General features: G+C 35.9%; 2 protein-coding genes across 13 annotated transcripts in view; both read right to left on the reverse strand.

The window, feature by feature from the left end:
• Positions 1–3,877: 3,877 nt before the first annotated feature.
• Positions 3,878–7,965, reverse strand: LOC110459049 (the record flags this gene model as incomplete). The annotated part of the gene is made up of 1 exon (XM_021511088.1): positions 3,878–7,965. A coding segment is annotated over one exon (438 nt), but the record flags the coding sequence as incomplete, so codon positions are not given.
• The window catches only part of LOC110459089 (ensconsin-like), a 67,917-nt gene continuing 51,227 nt past the window's right edge, over positions 3,878–20,567 (reverse strand). For all 12 annotated transcript variants that reach the window (XM_021511183.1, XM_021511184.1, XM_021511189.1 and 9 more), the window contains 7 exons: positions 19,540–20,048; positions 18,955–19,135; positions 18,300–18,404; positions 16,923–17,081; positions 15,759–16,384; positions 8,962–9,311; positions 3,878–7,983 (listed from right to left, as the gene is read on the reverse strand). In XM_021511183.1, coding sequence (XP_021366858.1) covers positions 7,970–7,983; positions 8,962–9,311; positions 15,759–16,384; positions 16,923–17,081; positions 18,300–18,404; positions 18,955–19,135; positions 19,540–20,048 — 1,944 coding nt within the window. In that variant the 3' untranslated portion in view covers positions 3,878–7,969. The remainder of the gene's footprint in view (positions 7,984–8,961; positions 9,312–15,758; positions 16,385–16,922; positions 17,082–18,299; positions 18,405–18,954; positions 19,136–19,539; positions 20,049–20,567) is intronic.

Here is a 20,567-nt window from a genome sequence, read left to right on the forward strand (position 1 = left end):
TGTAAACATTGAAACAAATCTCGATATTTTGTTCCGGGAATTGTTATTTTATGTCTTAACTGACTAACTTAACTGTCAGATATTACTATATTTGTACTCAAACCAAATAGGTGTATTATTTAAAAACTAAAAGGCCTATGAGGAAAAAGAAATTGTCGCATTTTCAGTGACCAGCACATTTTTCACGACAAACTGAATATTTCATTAATACGCCAGCAATCCTAATAATCACTTACCTAGTACAAATCATGTGTCCATTATCCTATTATATATGTTAGAGTTAGATCTATCTTACTCTATCTTTTCTTTTTATAATTATTGTCGACGTCATCATTAAATCATTCAGAAATACTCAAATATTATGATTATATTATAATGACACTAAATTATATTGTCTTCGTCTGAAACTCTTTTGGGAAAGAGGTGTGTATCATAATAGGGTAGCCTATATCCTTAACACAAAAACTGCCCCATAAATGTCTAGAAGATTTGTTTACATGTAATAAAAAACAATTTCTACACAAACCAATTAGCTAGGTTTTAAGAACGTATTTATACACATATGCACGTACGCACACATTTGTATAGTTCGTTTAATACACACGTTTACTTATAGTGAAAATAATGGCTGCATTATTAACTCCTGGTCCAGTTAGTGTGGTACACTACCAACGGATGTATGACCTAAAGCCGTTTATTTATATTTCATGAATTTGTAAACCTACTTACGAAATTCCACAATACTAATGTTTACATTTACTTTAAGACTTTGATTTGTATTAGGGTGCTTACGGCCATATCTTGAAGATAGCGTTAAACAGCTCATTTTATCAACTTAGTCATCCCAGTGGTCACCTCACCCTAACGACCCTGGACACCTAGCTATGAGTATATCGCTGGGCAGAAGATTTAGTATCTAATAGTAAATGTGATAATATACTAGTAAATCAGAAATAGCTTATTGACTTTTGACCAACAGTTGTGCGATGTATTATTGGTCTTCGCCAACTAATCACACTTCAGAATTAAGGTGGTTCCGTTTGTAAACAATAGAGAAAAAAATGAATTATTAATATCACATCTACGATGTATGTGCCATCTTTATTCTGGTATAAAATAGCATTAGCTTTCTTCATTATGACTCAATAAATTATATTTGTCCTTGTACATTTCTTAAATACACCTTCCATATGAACACCCAATTGTCGCATCAAATTATAACGTCTATTGGAGTATTGGTATATAAAAAGGGCTGTTAAGATGACAGTCAGGCATCCTCGATACTGAGCCAAGGGTAACTCACTCTTTCGCTCTCTGCAACCCTGGAATATGTCATAGCAAAATTGAAGGCACGCGGCTAGCTATTTGATTGGTGTTAGGTAAAAAAAAATCCTGACCAATCACTAGTTTGATACTTGTCCTTTGAAGATTACAAAGGAGCGACGCCCGACTTCAAATCCTGTCATTTCTTACCGTTACGCGACCGCGAGAATCTTTTGATGTACGTCAAATGACCAAATTAGTCCTCTCGCCTCATCCACAAGGTGCTGCACACTGAGCCTATGATTTTGCAATGAAATATTCCAGGGGTGTCGAGAGTGAAAGTGAGCGTAACTCCTGGACATCGAGGTTGACCGTCACGGGAATCGTTAATGCAAAAAGTATTGCTAAAACAACAAGAGTTATCTTTCTTTGATCACTACTTATTCGACCACCAGTACACTACACGCAAATTACACATCATCATACCTTGTAAGCATTCTGTATTCTAAATAGCATTTTATATTCTATATTTTCAGTGTCTTCTATGTTTGTACTACAGTTACAGTGCTATACTACAAATAAGTCTGCATATGCTTGCTTTAAAATGTATCCATTTATCCGTTTAGTCCGACATTATGAAATGTATCTGAATATAAACCTCTTGTTACACACGTTATTATAGTTTCTGGAGTGATTGTAAAACTCTTGAAAATCTTGGGAAAATCTTGGAATAAGATCAGATTTATCTATGTCACTGGTTCGTATTTTGCACTTTATATTGTATTTCTGTTCGACGAACGTGCTTTGTATTTTAAATTGTATTTACGTATACCCTGTTCATTGTTCTTAAGTTTGTATAATTTGTATACTTTGGTTGTACTTTGTATTATCTGTTCGTACTTCTGTACTGTTTACCATGTTCACTATTTTGTACTTTATGTTCTAGATTGTGTTTTCTGTCCGCACTTTGCCCTTGCAGGTCGAAGATCCGGAAAGGAATACACCTACTGTTACCCACTGCATGTATCGTAAAAGGCGACTAATGAGGGAACCCCCTGCAGAATTGGGGATTTGCTTTAGCGACCAAAAAATAAATCTGCTGCACCCATTGCAACATTTGGGATATTTATCTTACTTTCTACTTCTAACTACCTATTATTTCCTAGCGCCTAGCTTGGCAATACCTCACTTCTGGCTTTCATGTTGAACGTTCGCCCAGATGAGGAAGACCATGGGTTCTGTCTCCAAGCTCTGCAGGTCTGAATCTTGTTCAACATNGCGTTCGCCCAGATGAGGAAGACAATGGGTTCTGTCTCCAAGCTCTGCAGGTCTGAATCTTGTTCAACATCACGACCTACATGGTATGTGCCTTTCGTCCTGGTATCTTCTCCAGATTATCTCACCTCTCCGTTAATATGCTGTCACTTTGAACATCGTGGTACAATAGTGTTTAATAATTTCCTAGATATATTATCTGCTGTATGTCATTTTTTTCTGACTCTTCTTTGAAAAGGTTCTATTCCATGACCTTTACAATTCATCATTTACATCGTTCTTGGGGTGGGGGGGTGTCTCCTTAGAATTCCTGAGTTCGCAAATAATGCATCAAGCCAAATTATTACGGAGATGCATGAAACGCATCAAAACGGTTATTGGAATTGACTATGAATATAAATATTGATGTACAGTCACCAAAACTGTCCAACACATTTCTGGCGTTATGAACGGGTGCAAAGATATATTTTATAAACTGACAAAAAAATGTTTAAAGTGAAAAAAAAAAAGACCATTGAAATACAACGGCAGAAAAATAACTGAAAATGGACAATGCATTGTATATGGAGGTTTTACTGTACGTTAAAAAGGGACAGTCTGTCAAGGTTTTGAGGGTTCTTTTGTATATAAACTGGGGGCATTATACTGAAGATTTACTGCAGATAATCCAGGGGTGTTGTATCAAGGTTTTACTGTATATAAACCACTGGCGTTATATTGAGGTAATAGACCAAAGGTTCCCCTGTGTATAAGCAAGGGACAATATATCAACGTTTTGTTGCATATATATTGTATAAAAAATAGTCTATTAGGACCTAGCCATGCGCCTCACCCGTTACCCCATGGTCTATTTTTAGTAAAAGTAAACTTGAATTTGACCTTATTATCGTTTTAAAAATGTAATGCACAAATATCACCTGATCAAATTTCAGAAAGATTAGTCTTCTAGATTTGAGAGGACTGTACTGTCAAATTTCGGAAAGAGCAGTCTTTTGGATTTTGAAATAATCTCTGGAAACGTGGGACACCATGATCACTTAGAAACCTGGGATATGGATACTTTAATTTTCTGTGATAATTATTACTGCTTTTTATTCATATATGTGATTATCTCCCTTTACCAGTAATTTAATGTGTTATTGCTATTTTACATATGTTTGTCGCAATAATAGCTCTCAAGAGCTAATGTCCTTTGTTTACCTGTATATGCGACGTTAAATTAAGTTTCTTGTATCTTGTATTACTAAGCTCATTGTAAGATAACATGTACATCATTGTATACTAATCTGAACACGAAGCACACCTATACACATAAGAAACAGATAACCAAACCACTCTGTCATGTTTTCAATATGTTTATTTCATATCGGTATTATCGACAGTATTAAAACATTTGGACAACTGACGCTTTGCCAAATAGCCAGGTACCTACCAGCTGTAATGTTTATCTTCACAAACATCATCCATGGGGACTCTGGTAAGTTATAAACACCAATAATGGTACAGCCAGTTACCATACATTGTGTAATACAGAAACAGTAAATAATTTCATGACAGAATAATATGTATGGGCAAAATGTTTTAAGTTTATTTTCATTATCAATTGTAAAATGCAATGTAATTTTTCACCCACACAAAAAAAAGAAGAAAAAATATGATGGACACAAAATTTGGATGACAGATTTCTCATTTTCGAATAAACAAATCTTCAAATCTTCTTACAAATTTATAATTATAGCAGTAAGTAAGGCTATTTTTTGGTCTCAACATCAATTATTAGAACACAGCATGTTTATGACGAAAAAAGCATTGAATAAATCATGCAATTACTTAAGGAATATTTATTTTTAAATAATCATGCCCAAAATGTTGGTTTCCAATACAAGAATTATCTAAATTTTCAGTAAGACAATAATTTAATGATGATCATTTTATTTCAAAGAGTAAGAAAGGTAGACAACTCTATAGAAATAAAGCACCAGCATCATAGTTATAGCTTAGGTCACAACAAAATATTACGTTCCATGAAAGACGGTGTTCTTCAACTCGGGAAATTGTTAAAAATACATACGTAATCTATTTAATCACCTTCTCAATCCTAACACGTCACTTAGAACAAGTCATCTCTTTTATCAGATCATTCACAAAGATGTAATAAATAATGGTGAGAATTTTAAAACAAATGTTTACATATTCAATTTTGATGCATGTTATTTATCATCAATCATTTTCTTTGATCTTTTTATTTGACAGATTTGCACAATAGATGATGTGAAGTATGGGAGAGTGAGAATAACTTGAATCTTGTGTAAAATGAGGTGATTAGACATTAAGTTAGGTCATAATAATCTAGTTAAATTAAGTCTCTCAAAATGAATGCTTTGAGGACATGGAATATACACAAATGTTTTTTTTATCATTTCACACACTAAATCTTTGAGGTAATGAAAATGTTATCAATTTGTTTGAGAAAAACAGACTACAATCAATTTATACCTCAATTTATTTACAAATTCTTAAAATCTTGCTTTAACTTGAGAAAACATGCAAGACATTTCATATTTAGCATATATTTTTGGGTTTTTTATATTTGTTTGGATATTAAAGTGGACAGGCAAAGCGTTGACAATGGAATGAAGATTTAACTTAGCATATCACATGTGTAGCTTTATTTCACAAAGCTATTTACATATCATTTATCACGTTTCCAGTGCACAACACTGCCTCTGTGCACAATCCTATTTCTATTCTGTCTTCTAAACCTTGACAATTCGCCTATATCAATAATTGGCATGTGCAAAATTGAAGAAAATAAATTGCATTCGTTTGAATAACATCAATTTGATAACAACATAAAATATGCAGTGCAAAAGTGTAAAAGACTTTCCTTTTTTTTCCTTTAATTTCACAACACTGGTACCCACATGTATAAACAAATATAAAAAAAAGATTTTACTTGTAGAACACTTATGTTTCATTGGAAAAAAACAAGCACTGGCATTGTAAAAAATATTATTTTAATATTAATAGAGAACACAGAAGCCTCCAAAATTTTACGGATTCTGAACTTAAAATACTAGCAACCACGCAGTGTCACTGGCACATAAGATTGGGCAAAGAGTTGGACTAGATGAAAGATCGACCAAGTAATGTTAATGCCTGAAAAATGACTTTACACGTCCAACAATAATGACACAATGTATAATATGTGGGCTAGTTTCACTGCAGCTCCAATATACAAACTCAGGCGCTAACTGTTTCAAGTTAATCATCTAATTCATAAATGCAGTATACACATAATTAATATAAATACATTTTTAGTAATAATAGTAACTTATCTTAACATATGCATATGATGCAAGATACATATTCTAATTTGTTCTAAACGCATTTTACATATCATCACATTTACACTTGCACATTCAGAGCATTTAAACACATTACTACAACTATTGCTGGACAGGCTTTTAACAATTAAATTCACTAAAGCGTTAACGTTTATCACAATCGGTTTATACTTGTATTTCACAGCAGATCTAATGTGGCAGCCGTTACGGTGTGAACACCTTGTAGCACTTCTACTGAACAGTTTCCAGATTTAATCTCATTATGATCAATATTGAAATATATCATTGTACGATTATATTTTTTTGTAAAGAAATTATATCCATGAACCAATCATAATAAATTGTCTAACCTATGCGAAGTTTGATATGATGTTATTTATTTATATCACCAGCATTGCTTCGTTCGAATATTTTTCTTACAAATTCAGAGCTTTAAACTAAGAAACGAAGTTCATCCCCAACTCTCTCTCTCCTCCCAGAGTTGAAGTATAAATTAAACCATTCCAACTGACACAAAAGGGTTATATATTCCCCAATGATGGGTTATCCCCCTTGCATGTTGACGGGGGATTCTCTTCATCCCCGGTTGATGCTTCCCTTGTAAACATATAAACCAAGGCAAACACCAGAGGAAAGAGATAGGGTGTTCTGGCATCACTAACCTATCCTTACAGAGAGCAAGGAAGTCTTCTTTTAACTGTAATATCCTGAACTTTTGATTGACATATCCAATGAAATATCGATGTAAAATATCTTCAACTGAACTTTGTTATTTTAAATGGATTGAAATTCTTTTTCCATGAGACCTTTACATTTTTTTTTTCAAACTTCATTGACTCTTTAGAAGAAATCTTGAATTAGAATACCTGTACAGATATATACTTTTATCATCAAGTTTTAGGCATAGATCATGATCAATTCAGTCGCATCAAAATTCCAGGATATTTCCCACCAATAACACTAGTTACTACTGTAGATCAACACTTAGATAGATGCCTTATTTAACGAGTTGTGCCCCTTGAGTTGCAATTTAAAATCTATTTTCCATCATCTTATGTACCAAAGAGAAAGTGTGGCAAGCATATGGTATGTATAACATTGTTGATTGATTCACATGTGGAAATGCAATATCATTCACGACCAAATTCTGAATAGTGATATGGTTAATTTAGTAGTTGACATTTTATCAGACCAGCTGACAGTAGATGTTTATAACAGTTAAATCAGAAATAAATAACACTTGGATGCATTAAAAATTGCAAATATTTGGAATACTTTGATTTTAGGAATAAATAAATATATAAAGTGATCGACTGTTTTGCAATTCAAGGTTTACACAACACTATTATACTTAATCTGGTAACAAACATTCTACCCTTTGTATTACCTATTCATATTCTTTTAACTTGGCCAATCACGAAAGAATTAAAGGCTCTGAATTTGAACTGCTGGTTGACCTGGATGTGATTTGTAGAAGTCAGACCCTTAGGGACTCTGGGACTTTGTAACCAGTAGACATTTCCGGCTCACTAGCTGCAGTCCCACTTATTATGTGTTCCAAATGGTGTAAAGGAATCCATATTTTTCGAAGCCATTTGAGAAGTGAATATTCCATGTCAAAGAGGGTGTTGGGACCTTAGGATCACACTAGCTGTATAGTATAGGGAGAATCTCCCTGAACCATTCTCCACATTTGACCCTCTTCTGACTCGGAATCCTCTTCCCCGTCCCCGATTCCGAATTCTTGGAGCTGTCCACGGACACGGTCCTGGCTTTGAACCATGGCCGCCTCAAGCTGCTGCCACATTTGATCCAACTGTGACTGAGCTTCAGGACTGCTGTCCAGATGTATAGAGTTATCAGATTCCACACCGTTGGTTTTAGCTGGGTGCACTGTCACAATGATCTGATCACTGTCATCTAGGCCCGGTGGTTTAACGGGGCTAGGTGGCGCCACCAGCCCACCAACTTGTTCATTGTTGCTGCTGTCGCCATCTGGCGATGAAGATGCAGCATCAGGTTGGTGTGAGGAATCGTGTGTGTCTTTGGAGACACCATTGGTCACTACACTGTTGTAGGAGACCTCAAGACAAGAAGTCTGAAATGAAAAACCAATGAATGTGAATTAGTCTTTATTATATTTATTTTTTTATTGAAAATCAGACTACTTCTATTAATTGCAGATTTACCAATGCATGTGTAATTAAGTTAAATTTCTTCTTTTTTTGTCTGCCATAAATCCAGAATATTTTGATAAGGGAAACCATTTCTCCATGATAGCTTAACAATGAATGGAAAGTCTGTTACCTCCTCGTGTGTTTCCTCAGAACACGTAAGATTTTCTGATCGAAGTAATGTTTTGTATTTATACAGACCTGACACATCCCTGATCCCCCACCAGGGATAAAATACATAACTCCATCAAACACACAGATCAATAAGTGTTTTAGCTTTACCTGTTTGATGGGTAATCAATGCACAACCTTACAAACTTTCACTGTGTCTGTGGGTGAGGAGGGTTTCAACTAGCAAATAACTTACAAATCTACAAAGATTCTGTTATTATGAATCCCATCAGTAACACGAAAGTCTAACCTACAGCCTCTAACATATAACTGGATAGCCTACCCTTTTACCTCTCACTAATGACCTGAAAAGATTGGGGGGCACCTGCTCGACCACATGGGTTCTCTCTGGGAACTCCAGTTTCCTCCCACATTAAGACCTCCCTTTCGCTAACATCCAGGCCAATAAGAGTGATAAATATATGTTGAGAACACTTATATCATAATTTTTGTTAAATAGATAAATCTGTTAATAGAAGTCAAACCTATGATCTTTCACTAATGACCCCTGACAGTCTTAAACTTTAACCACTCAATGGCACCTTATAGTCAATTCTTTGACTGATCACCAATGATCTCTGGTAGTCTGACCTTTGATCAATGACAGCTGATTGTCTAACCTACGACTTATAACCTATGACCCCTGATTGTCTAACCTATGACTTATAACCTATGACCCCTGATAGTCTAACCTATGACGACCTCTCACCAGTGACTAAGGACATCTTTACCTGTGACTTCCTGTCGCCGGGCTGCATTGTCTTCAAAGGCAATTATAGGCTTAGGATGGGAGTCGGAGCTGATGTTGTCCAGGTTATTGTCAATACTGTTCGTGTTGAGGTTCAGCAAGTCATCCGTCGTCTGGTGGGCGAACAGCGACTGCTGGGCCTTCACTTCAAAGTTTTTATTGGTAACACTTAGATCTATAAAATCTTCAAATTCACTGTTGGGCTCTGTGGATCCACTGTCTGTGGTCGTGGAACCCTGTTCCACAGATATAGTCTGAGAATCCACCAGGCTCTCTCCTAGTGACTGGTCTGAGGATGTTCCCAGGGACGAGTCAGCAGTTCTCATACTAATACTGCAAAGACAAGTTATAGGAAATGACAGTTTGTGTTAGACTTCATGTTATATACAATAATGTAGTACAACTGAGTTCTTGTGGCTTTCTCATTTCAATTTTGTGAACAAAAATTTCAACCGAAATTTCACAATCATTACCATATTTAATTATGCCCACAAAGAAAAAAGAAAATCTCATAAAAACCACATTGAAAAAGGCAGCAATAGCAATGTATAAATAATCTATTGTTTGGACTAGATTTTCAGATACTCTATATGTAGTATTTATATAAAAAATTCTACAAATTTCTGTGATGACTTTGCATTTACAGTAAAATGAGGTAGTCCTTGTGAAAGTTGTATATTCTAGTCATTGTAAGTGAAATAAATGCTTCATTTCTTTATTGCTTTACAGCTTCAGCTCGACAAAAACACAATAGATCTAGAAAACTGTATTATCCAGAACTTTCTGCTACATCTCTAAACCTGAGTAATAGCAACACATGATGCTAAGCTATTTCGAACAGAAGTAATGATCCTTGCGGTTTATAATCTAGACAGAATTCACTATACAGGTACCAGTTTGATCTTTTAGGCTATTTATAATATATTACAACAAGCAAGCAGCAAATTGCAAATGTTAAAACAAACATAGTGAAGATAGTTCAGCTACTCTTTTTGTTTCCAATATTTCACACTGTCACCTTACACACATACATCACAACATTTTCTCCGACATGATATAAATTAAATCTTGTACAGTATGAGTCATGTACAGCGAGCATTTTCAGGTAAATCTATTACAACAAACAGCCACAGGTACACTGATGGTGTACCAGACACATTGTGTTTCAAATAATATATGCAACAGCAAAATGAATTAATGGCAGCCTTTAGTTAAGCCTACACAGCGACAGCTAACATCTCACAAACGCTGTAATATATATATACATTTAATTCATGTATAAGTCATGAACGCTAAAATGCCGCCAACAAAATGGCTTCCCCATTATGTTGATATGACACAAGATTCACAACAGCCTACAAGCGCTGGCCTTTAAACTATTGAATAAACTCTACATCCAGACACGGATCGACACTCCACCAACGATCCCCGCCAATCAAAATTACCAGCGTATAACTCACAAATTTAACTTTACTACTAGAACAGAGAGTGGAGACTGACCTGATGATGTATATTCAATACTAGATGCAAGTATTCAGCACATGCAGAAAATAAACACAACATTACCTGAACACAACTCCATATTGGAAGGTGTGACCCCTGTGTCTAAACAGCACTTCCTCTACTGTGTTACCTGTGTACAACTTGGGGACCATCTCAAAACCATTCCTCACTCACATTCTCTGCTAGTTCATTCAAATTCTGGAGTGATGTTTTTTAGCCGTTTCATGAATAGGTTTACCTGGAAACTAGTGTTCATTACAAGAAAGATATTAGAGGTTGACATATCATTCTTCATCGTGACATAAACCTTTAAAAGCTTTTGAGATGCCTGCGGGACACGTGACCCGGTTATCCATCTACCTGTTGGAATGTACACATCCATATATATATAATGTATATACCTGTACAGCTTACTTCGGTCTCATTTACATACAATTAAACCTTTATAGCCGTGTGTTTGTCATTGAAATAATGCCGTGTATATACACCTTATCTAGATAAGTAGGTCTAAATACAGAAGAGATAAAGTGGACCCCAATGACAATGAAATCACCCTCCCCTCTCCATTGTGGTGACCTTATTTACTCTACATCTCATATAAACTACTGTACATATAGTTATTTTCCACTTTTTCTGCCCGCCCCTTTACAATGTACATTATTGTCACGTATCTAAAATAAACCCATAACAATCTTAAAACCTGTCTAAAATAAACCCTTAAGAATCTTAGCACCTGTCTAAAATAAAACCTTTACAATCTTAAAACCTGTTGAAAATAAACCCTTAACAATATTGAAATCTAGCTTTGAGCCCTTACTAAGGGACTGTTCTGGTGGACACTGGGCCCTTTAGCTTTGAGCCCGATCTAAGGGACTGTTCTGGTGGACATTGGAACCTGTAGCTTTGATCCCCACCTAAGGGGAGGTTCTGGTGGACACTGGGACCTATAACTTTGAGCCCTATCTAAGGGACAGTTCTGGTGGACATTCGGACCTGTAGCTTTGAGCCCTATCTAAGGGACTGTTCTAGTCGACACTCGGACCTGTAGCTTTGAGCCCTAACTAAGGGGTGGTTTTGGTAGACACAGGGACCTTTAGCTTTAAATTTGAGCCCTATCTAAGGGATGGTTCTGGTGGACACTGGGACCTATAGCTTTGAGCCCTATCTAAGGGACAGTTCTGGTGGACACTGGGACCTGTAGCTTTGAGCCCTATCTAAGGGACAGTTCTGATGGACACTAGGACCTGTAGCTTTGAGCCCTATCCAAGGGACAGTTCTGGTGGACACTGGGACCTGTAGCTTTGAGCCCTATCTAAGGGACAGTTCTGGTGGACACTGGGACCTATGGCTTTGAGCCCTATCTAAGGGACAGTTCTGGCAACAAGCCCAAAGAGCTCTTGTGAACAGTAGATAAATACATTGGAAAATTCCATGATCCCAGCACACCATAAATTAAACCCCTTTTTTATTATGAGAGTCAGAGGCAGAGGTTTTCCAAGTAATTTTGTATTAGATTTTTAATCATGTGATGATGATTGAATAGACACACCCAATGTAAATGATACAGAGTAATCTCATCACATGATCCCATGGTGGTTAGATATAGTTTATCTCTCATGATTAGAGTATTTATATCACAAAAAGTGTGGCTATCCTACCAGTATCAAAGAGTTGATATCAGTATACAATGGTTATCAGCAGGAAATAAAACACTGTATTCAAAATGTGTTTACAGTCTGTAATTATTATTGTTATCCATGTTGTGTTGTCTGTGTCATTTCTTCATCAAAGGCAAAATAAACCAATAATATGACATTACATGTTAAAATGAAGGACGATTATAATATGTGTAAAACGCCAAAGTAACACTCCACAACTGAATCGTTTTTAGCGCACATTAATATATTTGTGCAATCTTATAAGGACATATATTTCACACACTGTACTTTTCATTTTTAATATATGTTTAGCACAATTTAACCACAGAAAGTCTATTGTCATGTTTTACACCTTTAGATGTACAGAAATCATTCATGCAAGGAGAAATAAAATTGTCGATCATTTTCTACCTAGATGTATTTATATGCGAGTCAAACTAGCTGAAATGTACATAAATGTAAAGTGAGCTAGTTTATTTTTAGATGCATCTTGATCTTGATGGATGCACCAATAGGCTGTAGGAACTGAACTTTGACCTCTGCTGCACCCAATGACCTGTCCAATTGATTAACATGATTGACAGCAGAGTGTACATGAGACATGCCTAGAAGGAGCTGTGGACTTGTCACTCCTGTATAAAATGTACACATATGTCTACCAGATCTCTCATATAAGCATACACTTGGGTGGACACTCTGGGTCTTAAATTATCTTCTATATATCGTCAACCAAATTTGATAGAGTGCAAAAGACAGTGAAATTGACACTGAAACATTTCTGCAAGCATGTTCAACTTTTATGAAAACATTTGCCTTTTTCCACTCCAAAATAGACCCTTATGATTTCAAATTGAAAAGGCTTCAAACTAAATGAATCAAACAGTTAACTCCTAGAGGAATTCTTCAGTTTCAATTAAAAGGTGCCCAATTAAAATGCTATATTTAAAGATCTTGAGTAAGTTAGAACAATTTTAAGGACGAGATGACATAATTTAAGTTTTCAATTAAAGACTTGCACTTCATGATCTTAGAGAAATATTCAACATTGAAATCAACATTTGAAAACACATTTTGTTCATAATTGGCAAAAACTTAAATTTTAAGTTTTTTGTTCTCCTGAGTAATAAAAAATATTTTCCTGCACATACTTGGATAGACTCAAAATCATATACACAGATATGTAGCCTACAGTTGACTTCGCCAGAGCGCTCGAGGCTTTACAATGACAAGTCTAATTGAAAAGTCTGATGTGTATGAATGGAAGATAAGTACCATGAGAAATTCAAGTGAACAGAGGAAGTACATGTATATATATGATAAGTGTTTGTCAGCGATTGTGCAGGCCATCTCTACACAGTCCAGGAAACAGGCGACTTCAAATCTATTTAATCTACAAAGGTTTCTATAAGGTTGCACCATCAACTCCATCTAGTAGATGAAAAGGAATTACGTGTACTTTAACCAAAAAAAATTCCATGAGTATAAAATATATTTAGAGTAATAGCTAGCAGGCAGACTTTTGAAAATTTTACTTGTCTGACCTATATTTTAATATTAAAATTTAAGCAGCCCTGACATAAATACAATACTGTATCTACTAGCCTAGCCTTTGAGTGTTGGGGTAGTACAATTGTACACGTAGCTCTAGCTTTCACAACTCTGTTCACAACTTGAGATGGCAACAAGCTTTCACAAATACAAGCATTGTCGTCTCGCATCTCTTGTGTGTGTGATATATTAACAGACATTGCCTGCCCCCCTCCACTAGCTGTGGCCTACAGATTACACTTATGGTAATCATTAAGTCACGGTTGCCTACCTACAGGATAAAGCTTGTAAGGATTACAATTATTAGATATGCTAGCTATATAATTTCCCTTTCAATTCTAACAAAACCAATTTTCTTCCTTTCCTAAACAAATGTACTACACTTCTACTTGTGCTGACACCATATACCAATTACAACTACATTTCATAGACTTCTAACAACCACAAAAATGTTGTTTACTTTCATTGTAACTTAAAAGGATATCCGTCGTATTGTAACAAAACTGGTTTTAACAGCTAATTATAGAATGGAGATGATTCTTTTCCATATTATACAACCATTTCCTTCATCTATACTGTGTTTTTGACAGAATAAAACATGAAATACTTCTCCTGGTAGCTGCAGCTAAGTTTTTTAAGCAGGATTCATGTTCAATTAAAGTTTTGGGCATGTTATCTTACACTCCTTAATAGGTTTGACATTAAATGCCTCACAATTCTAAATACCAGGTACATTTTGTATAAAGACACCTCAGTTCAGGCATACTTGTATGTCATTATTTATCAAACTTTGAACAGTCCACCAGTCGCCTACAAAGACTCTACATAACCAGTCCTAGTTCAGGGCATTTGCCAAACATACTCCTTATGAAATGATGTTGTTATTGCAATGATAAATACAATTGTATGTCAGATATTCACTACAGTTTATTAAGAGTCGAACAATAATTTGTATTCAAGATTTATTTTATACTGGTACTCATTTTTAGACAAACATATATGCATGTGCATACCGAGTAAATTTTGAAATGTTGCTATATATTTTTCCAACATTCTGACAGTTCAAACTATAAGTTGTGTCAAAAGCTTGATTCAAATAAAAAAAGAAGATTGATCCCAGATGCAGAAAGAAGAACCAGAACACTCTTTTTCTATCATAAACTCAATGATTTTATTGACATATCAACTGAGTTACCTCCCTTCTTATGTAAGCACTCTGACCATGCATGCTATGTATTTAATATGAAATATATATGTTCAAGGCCAGAGACCTTAATTTGAACATGCATGCATCAAGCTGCAGTATAAAATATCCACATAATCACTGTTTTGGCTTCTATTTCTCCTAATCAACCAACTGAAACAGTCACTCCAAATATCTGTCCCTGTTTGTGTCCTCTTACACAGAATTTCAATATCACAGTTTAACACCATCAACATCAGGAAACTCCAAGCACCATACATTGTCATCATCATATTTCTTACCACTTGCACTGAACATATACACTTCTCTTGTCCACACAAACACAACATCCAGGAAAGCATGTGTTCCTTTGGGTGTATAAATAGTCACCGACATTCTACGTTTGCAGAAATGTGTGAAGAATTTTTTCCCCATATTGAAACAAATACATCACAACTTTGGCAAAACTGTACTTGCTGTAGTCTTCTGAATTGAAAGCAGAACAGATCAGGCTATATTCCAACTTCATAACCTTATAAACCATAGAGCTCCTTTGGATTCTACTAGAGTATTTAATCCACATATGCAATGTGTATCCAAATAGTATTGTAGAAGGGTCCTGCAGAACGAAGTTCCATACAAAACATGTAAATTAATATGTTGTATTATAGTTCTCCATGATTTAAAGGTTCCCGAAGGGGTGAAGAGAAAGTGAATTTGAACACGAGCTGTCTTTAGCAAGAATGCTGGCGTGGATACTACACTATAAATGCGGAGCTCTAGTGGCTGGCGCTGTGCGGCACTAGAAGATGATGTGCGTACCACTCTGGGCGGCAGTACTAAGTGATCAACACAAACACAACACACGAGTGAGAGGAGAACACTTACCTAGAGTCTACTAGTTCCTGTGGGTACTGCTCCATCTCCCCGTTCTGAGATACACCGTTCAGTGACGACGAAGACACTTCAGTTTTAATTATCACAGTGTTTGAACCTAACTTTTGTTCTGCTATTGATACATCCTTGGCAGTACTTGTGTCACTATCTACACTTCCGTCTGACTTGGAATTTCTCGACTCACTTCTATCACTTTCATTGTCTGCTATCACCAGAGAGTCTACTTGTCCCTTCTCTCCCTCAGACACCTGCTCACTAACACTCTCCTGTGCTTGTTCCCCTGGCTCCCCTTGCTTGTTCCCATTGGTTGTTACACCATTAGTTTTTTCATCCGCCTTATCCATGCCCAACCTCTTTTTGCCCATCAAATTCTGCAGCAGAGGTGACTTGAATTTGTGAGTCTCATTTGCCCCATTTTGAGATTTATTTTCCACAAGTTTCTGTAAGAGAGGTGACTTGAATTTTGGCGTGTCTGTGGCAGGTTGTAGCGTCTTGGTCTTGTCGTCCAACTTATCATCTAGCCCATTAGCCTCGTCAGCACTGTCCTCTCCGCCCTCGTTGGACTGTAGACTGTTCTTGCTTGGGGAGTTCGACAGGGACTGATATGGGGAATCTCCCTAAATGGTGGCAAGAAAATAGGAAATTAAGCTCTACATAGCACGAACTTACACATTTTTTTTATAACAAATAAGGTTGAGTACATGTTTAAATACTAATATAACATATTGGTTTAATCTTGAATATACAAAACACATTAACGTTGCACTTTTGTCTAGGTACAAAACATAATAATTCTGCATCACAATTTGATACAAAAGAATGTAAACTTTTGCAATGTTTGACACATATTTAATGATACTGTATTGTTAAATGAAATATATATGATATTTTGTGATTTACATTGGAATGCCATAAGGCTAAAAACGCACATAAATTTATTTTTACTCTACTATGAAATTGTAAAGGTATTTATAAAACAGATTATCTGTAAAATAAAGAAGATAAGTATAAATTTAACCTAAATCAATTTGCTGCACATGGGATTTAGCCCTTTCAACACTGTAGAACATAATAGACTCATCCAGATCAATGCATGGTAGAGTCTACTAAAGGTATATAGGGGTGAAAGGGTTAATGTGCCTGGGATGTACCTACCTTGTCTGAGCCAATCAGGATCATGGAGCTAGACATAGATCCTGTCATGGAACCGATCTGTGATCCAGACATTGAGCTGCTGGTACCAATCATGGAGGAGGTCATGGACCCGGTCATCGGAGAGTCTGGCTTCACTCTCTTCATGATCATCTCCAGTCTCTGAAGTGTAGGAAGACACAGGTATTATAAGTCTCACAAACTACCAGTTAGGACTTTTGTTTTTGGTAATGTATACTTTCATTTTGAATTCATACAAAATCAATTTATAACATAATGTATTGTGTTATCCAGTGAATATACCCATGTTATATTTGTTTGCGTATTAACCCGTGTAATATGACCTATCAGCCCTGTGATTGGTTGTAAGTTTCAATTGTTTCATTTGTGATGCACGCCTAGGACAAGTACATGACGTCACAGACTTACGCACTGGAGTCAAAATGGCGGCTTTTTACATTTCATGGTTATATGAAAATTGTTGTTCTACAGGAATAAATGCCACAAATCTTGATTATGTGATAAAAAGTATCTTACACTTGTTTCATTTCATATGAAATTTATAAAAACTTGTCAGGAATTTTTCATTTTAGCTTGCCAGAGGCTTGTTAAATGGAAAAATTCTTAGCCTCGTTTCATAAATCTCATATGGCATGGAAACTCATGTAAGATCCTATGTATAAACATATAACATAAAGGTCAGAGTATCTACATTGTAGTAAACTCTGCAAGTACCAGAAATGTTACATGTATTAAAAGGACAAAGGTTGTTAAGAGTTTTAGAATTAATAATTTTATTCATAATCTGGAATAAATGAAGTAAGCAAATATGAAATTTGAAATTCATTCGACAACTGATATAGGAGATATGGCAAAACAAAGAGAGGTATAAACCTGCACTGCTTTCTTATTAAAATGTATGAATATCGTCTATTGTACGCTATCTATGTTGAAAATTGTCCATTTTGAAGCAAATTAAAGAAACACCAATTTTTGAAAGCCTCTGTATGCACCAATCAAATAAATACTTGGAAAGCTTAAACATTGTCATACCAGTGTTCGTTTGTAGAAAACAATAATTGGTTTTCACCTGCAGAGGCTTTCAATTCTGCATGCAAACTGTCCAAAACACCATATTTGGGTATATCTGCATAGCAACACGAATTTGTTTTTGCTATGGCGGGTCATGTACACATGCACAATGAAAAGATTGTTTTATGAAAATGACCTGTCACTCCCTAAGTCCTTTGTTGACATTACACACACTCTCTCCAAAATGCTTGTTCCAATCTGTTTCCATTACTAAGTAAAGACTGTACGAATTATTTGTAAACAACTAGCTGACTTTCTGACCTCGCATATTATATCAATTCAAAGTACCTTCTTCCTTTCTAGTCTTTCCTCCTCATCCTTTTTAGCCTTTTCTTGCTTTTCTTTCTCAATTCTTTCTGCGTCCTCTTTAGCTTTCCTGTCAGCTTCTTCTTTCTATTAAAACAATAAATATTACAACATTCACAATTTTTTTTTTTAATTACAAAGAAAGACCTATGTTGTCTATTTCAAATGAAATGAACATTGTTTCCGTTTATCAAGGTCATCACTAAATCTTCAAAAATGTTTAGCCCATTTCTTTTGTCTCTCTTAAGCCACATTGTTTTAAAGATTGGGAAACTTTCTTTCAAATATAGTGCAGGTATAGTGACTTAGAAAAGAAGGCCAAGCATGCCAGACAAAACAGACACATTACTGTCTATTACAAGGAAATTGTAAAACCTTGTATTAGTCATGAATCAATCAGTGTTCAGTGTTATCATTTCTATACTTCAGATTATTAGCAACATAATAAATAAAATACTTTCAAATATGTTTTTCTTTCTTTTTTCCATGTAACTTGTTGTTTTAAAGGTCAAATCATATACATAGTGATTTAAATACTACACAATTAATTTTTCATATGGAATCTTAAGATATATATAAAAGCTAGAACCCAGCAGTTTGTGACTGAACAGACAATACAAGATGAGATCATTAATACCTGTTGCCTTTCCTGTTCAAGACGTTCTGCCTCCTCCTTCTTTCGGAGATCCTCAGCCTCGATAGCTCTCCTCAGCCTCTCTTCCTCATTCTTCCTTGCTTCCTGAGCAAGTTTGCCGGCTTCTTCCTCCATCTGACGCTGTTCCTCCTCCTCCTGACGCAGGGTTTCCTCCTCTGCCAGTCTGTAACACACAACAGGGTCATCAATAGTAAGCAGACACATATATCACATAAGATGAAACAACAGAATTTCAGAAAATTTTGTAGAAAACAAATTGCTGATGCTTTAGAAAGATTTTACCATTTGCTATTGAGTCCAACTCTGGCTTCAGTGATGATCTATGTAAGAACTATGAACTACATTTCTGTGGGATCCCCTGTGAGAATCATGGAGTGAGTATCAGACATCTAGACTGACTGTAGCTCTTCTATAGTATAATATATACTGGACGCTTAGATGAATCCATACACAATCAATGGTTCAGCTAGCTAATTGAATAAAAAGAGTCAGAATGGATATTGTTACTTCCCTTGCTCTTTAATACAAGTTGATCTTCACTCTGTGCCAAGTAATAGCATTTCTTACCTGATTTCCTCCAACCTCTGTCTCTCTAACTCTGCCTCCCTCTCTGCCTTCTCCCTTGCTTGTCTGCGTTTCTCAGCCAGCTTGGCCTTGTATTCGTCCATTTCTATCTCCTTCTTTGACTTTGGAGTGGCAGCAGGTGTAGCTGGGGTGGAAGCTACACTTGGTTTACCCTGTGCTGGGGTGGCCGGGGTAGCTTGGGTTGCCTCTTCATTCGGCTCTACGATCTTCACAACCTTTTCAGGAGTCTTCTTTGGTACTGGGACAGCCTTCTCCTCGTCCTCGGACTTGGATGAGGCGGGGGATACAGACCGGGGCGTTGTAACCTTGGCAGACACTTCTTCCACTGAAGCCCCACTTTCTGGCTGGGCAGGGCTCTCAGCCTTGACACCCACAGCAGGTTTTGGGGAAGCTCTGGGGCTGTCGAGGGCCTCATTACTGCTTTCCTTACTTGTGGGCTTCCTTTTTAGAGGCTCTTTGTTTTCTTTGTCCTTTTGTTTAGGTGTTTTTGTCTGCAAATAAACATCAATATATTATTCACTATCTGTGCTAAAACGTTTTGAAATCAAGATGCATAAATGAGAATAATTTAATCTTGCTTGTAACAAGCATTTTCATTGGCTTAAAAATTTATGTTATAAGCCCATAACGTAAAAAAATGATGTAGCCGTTTGTAACGTCGCTTTTGATTGGTTGATACAGCAGCGCAATAATTTCTAAAAGAAAAGAGTCCATCAATGAAAATGGATTTCCACAGGGATTGTGTATAGTAGATTAAATTATAAGGATTGACTTGAATATATTTTTCATGTTATGGAGCTATAACACACAAAAAATGGAGTGTATTCTCATCATAAACCGCTCGCGGTTTATTTAGAGTACTCTCCGTTTTTTGTGTTATATCTCCATAACATGAAAAATTTAAAGTTAATCCTTAAATATGATCTTAAAATTGACACAAGTTCTTCTACAATACACCAAACAAACAGTTTGAATACCACATAACTATAATACCCTTATAGTTCCCTCTC

This window comes from Mizuhopecten yessoensis, unplaced genomic scaffold, assembly GCF_002113885.1.
Source record: "Mizuhopecten yessoensis strain PY_sf001 unplaced genomic scaffold, ASM211388v2 scaffold9963, whole genome shotgun sequence".
NCBI classification, from domain to species: domain Eukaryota; kingdom Metazoa; phylum Mollusca; class Bivalvia; order Pectinida; family Pectinidae; genus Mizuhopecten; species Mizuhopecten yessoensis.